We start from the raw sequence: 10,000 nt of genomic DNA on the forward strand, positions 1-10,000 counted from the left end.
CGCTTCCCGCGTCTTACTTGTAGTAATTATATAGGCGGAGGTGGGACAAAGTCCCGGTTTTGCAGGTCCAATGCATGGCGGTTTTATTAGCATAGGACAAACGAAGGTCCGGGTCAAGTCAAGTCTCAAACAAGATACGATGCCAATTAAAAATACTAGCCTTTACCCGTTGTGAGATATTGCAATCAAGTAAGTCTTAAGTAATCAAATTCCTGTCTCAAGTACACGCGTCTAATTAGTATGAGTGTCCATAGTTCTCAAAGTGGCCCCCCAGGGGGCCATTGAGTGGGTTCCAAATGGATCCTTACATGTCTGAGAGGGTGCAAACGGAACCCAAAGGGACCCTCGACGGGTCCGTTTGGGTTCCGTGTTGTGAGGAACCACGTGCTCTGCTGTCTATGGTGGTGTGACATCTATAGCTGGACCCCAGCCAGCTATTGATGGGCCGTGAAGCTGAACAACTCTCTTCAGCCGTGACCTTCGACCCTTCGACCAACTCATCTGTCCAACCTCTCATCTGTGACCCAGACTCTCTCTCTCTCTCTCCCCCCTCTCTCTCTCTCTCTCTCCCGATCACCCATCGATTCCCCATTACTTGCGGAGTACATGGCATTGATCCCCGCACCTCCCTGACTAGCCATGGGGCCCCAGGGGGCCTTGAGAAGTGATATCATCTCTCTTGCTGAGCTGTGTGTGTGTGTGTGTATGTGCGTGCGTGTGTGTGTGGGTGTGTTGTTGTGAGTGCGTGTTGACCCCCGTGGCCTTTCTCCTAGCATCACAATTTGGTGAGGTTCACGGTTCAGACCCCTGTCGTCTGATTGGTTCACGGTTCAGACCCCCTGTCGTCTGATTGGGTCAAAGCAGCAGTTATGGCTTTCTTTTTTTCTTTTTCAGTCACGGTTGGAAAATAGGTCATTTTTGTCGGTCAAGAAAAGAAAAACAGAAAAATGAGAGCGTTTACCCTGTTCGTTGGCCCGCTAAGGCAGTGGTTCTCAGGCGTTATTTCATGTTAAGGACGCCTCAAAAAGACTGCATGCCAGGAACCCCCATTCAGCAAAGAATGATCAAAATGTTATGAAAATACCGAATTGTATAACGGGTAAGTGTTTAAACGGATTTTGATGCTACTGTATATCAACACATTTTACTGGTATGGTGGCCGGCCCTCTGGAACCCACTCAAGTACCCCTCGGGGTCCCCGCACCCCACTTTGAGAAACACTCGGTTCAAAAGGTTCATGGCTCTTGTTCTATCTAACCCTTCACAATTTACATTATCAGTCACTCTAAATAAGGAAACCTCGAGCCACAGGAGCCTATATCTCCTGTTTCTGTACACTTGCTTGTAGCTTGATGCCCCTGGTCATGATTGTACAAGTAAATGATAAATGGGGCATTTATATAGCGCCTTTATCCAAGGCGCTTTACATAGATTGTCCACCCTGGACATGATGCTAGTGTGTCACAGCCTTACCCCAATCCAAGCCTTGACGCAGAGTGCCAAGCAGGGAGACATTGGGTCCCATTTGTATAGTCTTTGGTATGACGCGGCCGGGGAATCGAACCCCGACCTCCCAATCTCAGAGAGGACACTCTCTAAGTCTAACGGACCACATACAAGGCCACCGAGCTAGTCTGACGACAAATACCTAGATGAATATTGTGCACTTCCAAAACGAGTGTTTCTGCAAATGTGCAAAGCTGTAATGCTTCCATCTTTCCTATCTTAGAAAAAAAATAATGCAGATCCCAAATCCCTCCCATCGCGACAGCCTTGTGTTGATTGTGAGCTCGTACACATCTGCCATTTGTGAATGAAGTTTTGTGAAAATGTGTGAACAAACATTAATATAAAAGCGTGAAAAAGGCAATAGCAATTCCACCTCACGGTAGAGAAAGGGAGAACAAGACAGACAGACAGACAGACAGACAGACAGCAATGAAGATGGCAGAGAGAGCAAGGAAAGAAAGACGTAGAAGGAGAGAGAGAGAGAGAGAGAGAGAGAGACACACAGAGGCACAGAAGAGAGAGGTAGAGACCGAATGAACGGGTGCCAGAGAGATATATGGCGAAAAGGAAGCGACAGAAAGGGTGCGAGATAGATGCAGAGAGATCAGAGACAGCATCTCCGACTCCTCCTCACCTCCTCATGGTTGTATCGAGAGCGCCCAGCCGCATCCTGGGGCCTCATGGCGGTGGCAGATTACATTAGAGATACGGGCCCCGATATTTCATCTAGCCTTTATTACATTTAGCTTGCATCAATGGGCTGGCAGCCTGGAGGTAAGAGCTATTTGGCGCACAGCCGGACCGACTCCCCCCTCCTCCTCCTCCTCTCCACCGCTGAAATGAAACCCTGGAATTAAAGTGGCACTGCCAGACAGCGACCGGGGGGAGCCGGCGGTGGCGCAACGGACAGACGCCAACGCCTATACCCTCCTCTTCGGTTTGCCGCAGTAAACCGCAACGGGGTGTGTGTGTGTGTGTGGGTGGGGGGTGGGGGGGGGGGGAGGCGGGGGCGAACCTGTCGGAAACCTCGGCGCTTTCAACGGCTTTGACGTCGCCCCGCCAGAGGCCGGGGAATCACAGGTCGGCTCTGGCGCGGCGAGAGAGGGAGAGAGAGGAGGGGGAGTGGGAGGGGGCTTTTGATTATTATCCAAGAGTTCATCCCCTCCTTTTTGCTTGGGCTGACCAAGCGCTTTTCCCCGGGTTTATAGGGGTCTAAAGTGCCCTTGGGGGAAGATATGATGAGACTATCAACGCTCTCGCTCTGACAGGTAGCATGCTCAAAGTGTGTGTGTGTGTGTGTGTGTGTGCGCGCCAGCTGGCGCCATTGTTGGCACTGCTATAGCCTATAAGCGCTTGTCAGCCGCGGCCATAAGCAAGGCACGCTTTACTCTGAGCTCTGGGTTTTAAGGCTTGCGAAAGCTTTTAATTTGTCCCAATGATCATTTATCTTGTGGGTGTTTTAAAAACATGGGGGAAAAAAAGTAGACAGGTTTATTAGCACGTGTTTGGCACATCGGGGCATCGGTCTCGGGCGGCGGAACGGGCCGGCATCACGGGCCTATACACACGGAGTGACGTGACAAATGAGATCCCAGAGCTTATAACCAAATGGACCCTCACGGGTCCATTTAGTTATATATATATATGCACGCTCTCTGAGTTAAAGTAGCGTTCAATCTTTTACGCATGGGGTTTCAGTCAGGGATTCAAACATCAATTCTCCCTGCCGAGACACCTCCGGGCTCCCAGAGCGTAACATCACATGGTGGGGGGTTGATAAATAATAATCCCCCCCCCCCCCCTCCCCCCTCTCTCGTGATCCGCTCCCTCTCACAGCCGTGCCTAATCGGACGGTGGAGGAAGCGGAAACGACGGTTGTTCTGCCGCTGCGCTAGAGGGCCCAAATCAATCCCTGTAAACGGCAGGACAGAGCGAGAGAGAGAGAGAGAGAGAGAGAGAGAGAGAGAGAGAGAGAGAGGGGGGCAGGCAGTATCGAGCCGCACTTTGGCAGTTTTTTTTTTTTTTTTTTGTGTGCTGTTGTTTTGGGTTTCGGTGGGAGCGAGGGGGGGGGGGGGGGGACACACTACATCTTCCACACACAGAAAACGTTGGAGGGGGCCGAAGCATTAGCGCGTGTGGTGAGGGGGAGGGGGGGGGGGGTGGCAGAGCCGAGAGTCAGGATGCATGAATAAATGAGCGAGTTGGCGTAAAAAAACCCTTTTTCTAATGGCCCCTATAAAAGTGTGCTTTCCTCACTGAGGGGAGATAGATGGGCCCAGGGGGAGGGGGGAGAGAGAGAGAGAGAGAGAGAGAGAGAGAGAGAGAGTGGTTGATGCTGTTTTTCAAACAAATGCACACTGGCTTACATTATGTGCAGCATTGCTCACAAATAGACACCCACACATGCCAGTGTTCCCCGGCTGGCGCTCTCTTCTCCCCCTCTCTGCAATTCGTTCTCTGAGACACACACACACAGTCGCACACACACACACACACACACACACACACACACACACACACACACACACACACACACACACACACACACACAGAGAGAGAGAGAGTGTGTGTGTGCGATAGGGCCATGCCACCCCTCCTTCCCTCCACTCACTCACTGCCTCCAGGCGAACGTAAAAAAAAAAAAAAGGAAAAAAAAAGGGGAAAAGTGAGAGAGAATCCTCTCTCCCAATAAAATGCTCTGACGGGAGGAGGAGGAGCAGGAGATGTGGAGTGGAGGCATTTCAACTTTCTCCACTTCCTACTCCTCCTCCTCCTGTGTATATACTCTCCCTGCCTGGGGCAAGGGGCTTATCAACAGCTGGGTTGCACACAAACACACACACACATATGCACACACACACACACCTGTTTTACTGCAACAACAACCAGTGGTGGAAAAAGTACTATTTGTTTATGTACGGTATAGCCTAAGTAAAAGTATATCTATTCTGCAAAGTAGAAAATAATTCTGTTACTAGTAAGTGAATGGCCGGAATTCAGAATTTAAGTAACTAATGACCATTTACTGTACTTAAACTGTACTCAAGTACAATTTTGAGGAATTTGTAGTTTACACTATTTCTACTGCACTACATAGCGGAGGCAACTATTGTACTTTTACTCTGTACTATTACTTGTAACAGAGTATTTCTATATTGCAGTATTGACACGTTGACGTAAGTAAAACCTCTGAGCACTTTTCCTTCCCCCCCCCCCCCCCATCGATGTCTCCACTCCCCAACCCTTATGCATGGTAGCATTACTGTGGAAAGGATTGGGTTAAAAGGTGACGCCGGTGTTTGCCTTCTTTTGGACAAAGTGCGATACGTATAGATCAAATTGAAGGATGATGGCCGGCCACGGGGCGGATGTGAACGGGCCGGTTGTTGCCGCGGAATGGTGTCCGCTGAGGTTCTGCCATCGATGTGCTTAAAAGACAAAAACTGAAAGAAAAGGGGGAATAAAATGCTAACTTCTATTGAACCACGCAAAGTGCTCTGTGAGAAGACACACCCGCTGAAAAAATGTCAATTCACTGATGAGAGAGAGAGGGGGGGGGGGGGGGAAAGAAACAGACAGTGAGACAGATAGGGAAAGAGAGAGAGACAAAGGGAAAGAGAGGCAGAGGAGGAGAGAGGGGAGAGGAGGAGAGAAAAAACGAGAGTTGGAAAAGACAGAAAACAGAGAGAGAGAGACGAGCTACAGTAGGAAGAGAGGGAGACAGGCAGTGGGTAGAGAGAGAGAGAGAGAGAGAGAGAGAGAGAGAGAGAGAGAGAAAGAAAGAAAGACACAGAGAAACAGACACAGAGATGTAATTGCAAAGGCTGCGTCAGAAAATCCTGCCAGAATTCATTAAAAAAAATCCCCGGAAAAAAACCAAAATGAGGAAAGATCCATGAATGGCAAACTGGTCATTTCCTTGTGGAGAAGAAAGGCTCATCCATTGTTGGGACTCCTGGCCGTGTCAGGGTGAGCCTCTAGCAACACGCCCCAGGGACAGGCCGACTTCTTTCCTATGAGGTCACACAACAATGGACCCAACATATGATTCATATTTATTCACCGGTCTCTGAGAAAGGAAGCCAGACCAAATGGACGACGCGTGGTCCGGCCAACACACATGGTGCTCATTCCCTCTCTCTCTCTCTCGTTTTCCATCCTTCTCTATTTATTCTAGTCTCCCTCCCCGTTTCTCCTGTGCTTTGCATCTGTTCGGTTCTGCGCTCAAGACAAGTTCCCCCGCGCGTTCGTTTATCTCAGAGAACGTTAGAATAGCACGTAATAAAACGTTATATAGCATTCGGGATTCCGCGGCGGTCCGCGAGCACGGCGAAAAGTGTTCGTCGTGAGCAGGGGTCGTCAACAGGTCCGTACACGGACATAATGTGTGGCAATATGACACGTTAGATTGTGTTTTCACACATCATTATAATGTTCTTATTTTGATAAGACCCATTCTCAAGGATGTCAGTCTCCAGATTGCCTTCAGAATATAATTCACTATGACGCTATGGCACATTAGGGAGTCCACTGGTAGTTTCTCAAATGTTTTATTTTCAAGGACCCCCAAAACTATGAGAGTGTACAAATGGAACAAAATGGGCCCGTAAGGTTTCCAACCCTCTTAGAGCTACAGAGCTGTAATGGTCATTTAGGGCTGGTGTTTGTCTTACTCCATGTACATGGTGAAAATATAATTTTGCCAAAAATGTCCACCACAATTAAGCCAGCATGGCAACGTCCCCTGGTTCCAAGTAGAAGAAAAACGAACACAACTCAGTCCAATAAAAAGTATCGCAATACATGCTGACACAATCCCAAAACGGACCCCCTTACGGTTCAAAACAAAAAAAACCTCGGCAACGAGGCCACATTCGGCACGGGACACACCAGCGGGCCGTCCGTCCGTCCATTCGTCCGTCCGTCCGTCCACTTACTTGCAGTCGAGTCTCTCGATCTCGAAGTGGGGGTTGAAGTTGAGGACGATGCGCTGCGACGGCTCGGGCGCCGTGACCACCCAGTGGCAGTTCTGGTGGGGCGGGTACTCCAGAGGGTAGCCCGGCGACGTGATGTACCCGGCCTCGCTGGCGTCCAGCACGCCACCGCACTCCGAGCCCGTTACTGGAGGGGTGGGAGGGAGAGACGGAGACAGAGAGAGACACAATAATGACTGTTACTAATTGAAACAGTAAGAAAAGTGGCATCAAATGTACTGTACAGTATGTATTGATTAGACATGTTTTTAATTGTTACATCTTATGTACAAGTACATAAGTGCACAATGATTTCATTTGCTTTGGTTCTTCAACACGGCTTTGTGTTGTGGCAATGTTTAAACAATAGCAAACAGAGAAATCATGAACAATAGCGGAAACGATGAACACTGACAAGGGGAATTGTTGTTTATTGTTTCGTTTGAGGTTTTTCGTGTTCATTGTGTGGGTGTTCCTGGTTCATGCAACGGAGAGTCACCGGAAAAAATGGGAGAGAGAGTGCATGATAAATGATAATACTCCAGAAGAAAAAGAATATTTTCACCATTTAATTTTAAAAAATGAATGTTTTGGGACATGCAAGGTTTCCACCTGGCAGCAGCGACGAACGCACGCATGTACGCATGCATGTGCGCACGCACAAACACACGAGCACATGCACACACACGCACGCACGCGTACACAACCACACGCGCACACACACAGCATGTTTATGTTGATAAGGTTCACATGTGGGAGGAATGGAAAAAGGGAGTGGAAATAGACAAACGGCCGCTCCATTGTAGAATGGTAATGCAAGTGGGACGTGCACGGTTATGAAAGCAATAAAAGATCATTAAAATCACTGCTGTGCTGGTGTGAGACGCGCACACACACACCCACACACACACACACACCCACACACCCACACACACACACACACAGGCTGTTATCTTGGGGGGTGGCTGTCCGCAGGGAGCGTTGGTGCTCCAAAGTGTAATTGTTGCTCTGGCGAGCCAATCTGCGAACATTAGCACACATTCCCAGATCCTATCGCGCCGCTCCCAGGAACAATAGCCGAGCCAATGGCGTGGCTCGGCCCCGTACCGCAAGGCAGGAAGTGACACGCACGCAGACGGCCTGTCTAGGTGGCGGTGGGGGCGGACAAAGCATGTACGCGAGTGAATAGTCAAGTATTCAAAAGTACAAATTACCAAGTAAATTACATTTTTTCGTGTGTGCTTTTTAGCCCCTTTTTCTCCCCAATTTAGTCGTTCCTCTTCTGGTCACTGCTGGTTTATCCTACTGGCTACCCTGCCAGTTAGGAGCCCCCACCGGGAGGACGTAGAGCCTCAGTCCTACTCCTCCCGCCTGACACTCCTTGCTGACCGGTACCACCCCCAGTAGGAGCACACGCAATGAACGATATCACCCTCCCTGCCCGGCTTCCCTCCCTCCGAACGCCAACCGTGTTCATATTTATGTAACGCTCAGGATTCGAACCCGGGTCTCCCGCGTGGAAAGCAAACATCTTTAACCACTACTCAGCCAGTGGGAATTCCCAATGGCTCGGGGGAGATATTAGACTCTGAACTCATCAGGCTGAGGCTGTGAGCCACTCTGCGACATCTAGACGCTCAACGAACCCGGATGCACCACCCAAGTGACCAACATTTTCTTTTTTAAATATCAATGCATTGCTATATTGAAAAATCCACATAGCAGCTCAGACAGTGTGATTAAGCCGGGTCAGCGGCATTATTCCGGTGGCGTATTATTCCGACTCGCTTCATCACTAACGCTGTCCCCAACACTGACCGCACGTTGTCGGACTGACGTGCCGTCGGGAGTGTCGACGGTACCGATTTCGGTTCCTCAACGTCGGACCCGGTTCCAGGACTCCCAACCCTACTCAGTACTCAAGTAAATGTGCGTAGCAACTTTCCAGTTTCCACTATACTGCCGTCTATAGCGGGCTGGGGTTTTTCGGGTGGGGGAGCAGTGGTGGTGGGCACTCACAAATTCTGTAATGAGAAACTAGCGCTCTAACAAAGCCTCTATTCTCAAGCAAGCGCCCCGCCGGCGAGGATAGTCCCCGCGCTCAGTGCGCCGGGCCCTTATCTCACACAAACACGCTAAACGCAATTGCAGACGCACATACGTGCACACACACTGAGGCGAGGGGCTGCAAACACTCAGTGTGTGTGCGTGTGCGTGTGGGGGGGGGGGGGGGGGGGGGTGCGTGGATAAACATGCAACCCCCAGCAAAACACAAATAACAATCTAGATGCTGCACGAACGCGCGCACGCACAGACACACACACACACGGATAAACACAAAAACACATACTGCAGTACAGTGGATTTAGACTAGAGGCATTTATTATTACGCCATAAGACTGGCTGTCAACAGCAGAGGGGGTTTGCTGTAATCTCGGTCTCTCTGTGCGTGTGTGTTTGTTAAGAATAACAGCAAAAGCTTAAATATTTGCGATTGTAGCAAGAAATGCAACGTGGTGAAGAGTTATGCCTGATTCATACCTAGTTCTCCTTTACATCTCACATAGATAATAGCTGATCTACAAGCTCAATGTGTCACACGTCGGAAACGCGTTGTGGAGCTTGTAGATCGGCTATTTCCGATGTGAGAGTCAGTCAGTCTGTCTACATATGAAACTAAACGTTGTGTACTGATACTGATATTTGTGCAGTTTAGTGGAATAGCACGTCAAATCAATACAAAGCCATAAGGAGTAATGAATCAGCTCGGCCAGTCTGAGTCTGTCTGACAGTATTAATGATTTGTGAACACACTCGCACTAAGTCAGTCAGATATCTGGCATCTGTCTCATTTGGAGGAAGGATTTCGGGGGCTTAACTTTTACTTCTACACTGGGCTACTTTCACCGTTTTTGTGCGACACTCTAGTACGACGAGATTGAAAACATACAGTGAAGTATAACGTTTCAATGTGGAGATGCAAGGTTCATGCATGACAGGAACGACATATAGCATTAGCAACAGAGACCTAGCAGAGTTCATCTCCAAACCGCTTGACAGGCTTGTCGGCTGCGCTGTGCTCTTTGTCGGTTTGTTTTGCTTTTCTTTTCTTTTCTAAGCTTCCAGGACTTTGCCCTTGAAGACGGCCCCGGGATTTGTATGATGGAAATTGATATGTTCCCTTGAAGAGGACATTCTGAAATTCATTTCACCCGTGAACACTGTGAGCTGCTTCGGAAGGGAAACACGCTCCGTGTACAAGCACTTCACTCAAACTTAGAGAACCACTCCAGTGTCAACATCAGAAAACATAGTTTACATAACCGTGGGAGAGCACTCATGTGTACATGTCCTTGTTGATGTAGTCACGTTGAAGTGTGTTGACGTGTTTGTATAGTTCAGTCTATGTTTGTGCCCGAGGACCCCCTCGAAAACGAGATGATGGCATCTCAAGGGGCTTATCCACCAAATACATTGCAAATAATCCACCATTTTTTATTTGACAGAAAATGGCTTTA

General features: G+C 49.0%; 1 protein-coding gene across 3 annotated transcripts in view; it reads right to left on the bottom strand.

Annotated features, from left to right (window-relative positions):
* LOC310854197 (neuropilin-2-like) overlaps positions 1-10,000 on the bottom strand; it is a 96,264-nt gene that overhangs the window by 75,381 nt on the left and 10,883 nt on the right. For all 3 annotated transcript variants that reach the window (XM_083758735.1, XM_083758734.1, XM_083758736.1), the window contains exon 2: positions 6,447-6,630. In XM_083758735.1, the coding sequence (XP_083614861.1) occupies positions 6,447-6,630 (184 nt within the window). The remainder of the gene's footprint in view (positions 1-6,446; positions 6,631-10,000) is intronic.

The sequence above is a fragment of the Protomyctophum parallelum genome, assembly GCF_964188405.1.
Source record: "Protomyctophum parallelum genome assembly, chromosome: 23".
Lineage (NCBI taxonomy): Eukaryota > Metazoa > Chordata > Actinopteri > Myctophiformes > Myctophidae > Protomyctophum > Protomyctophum parallelum.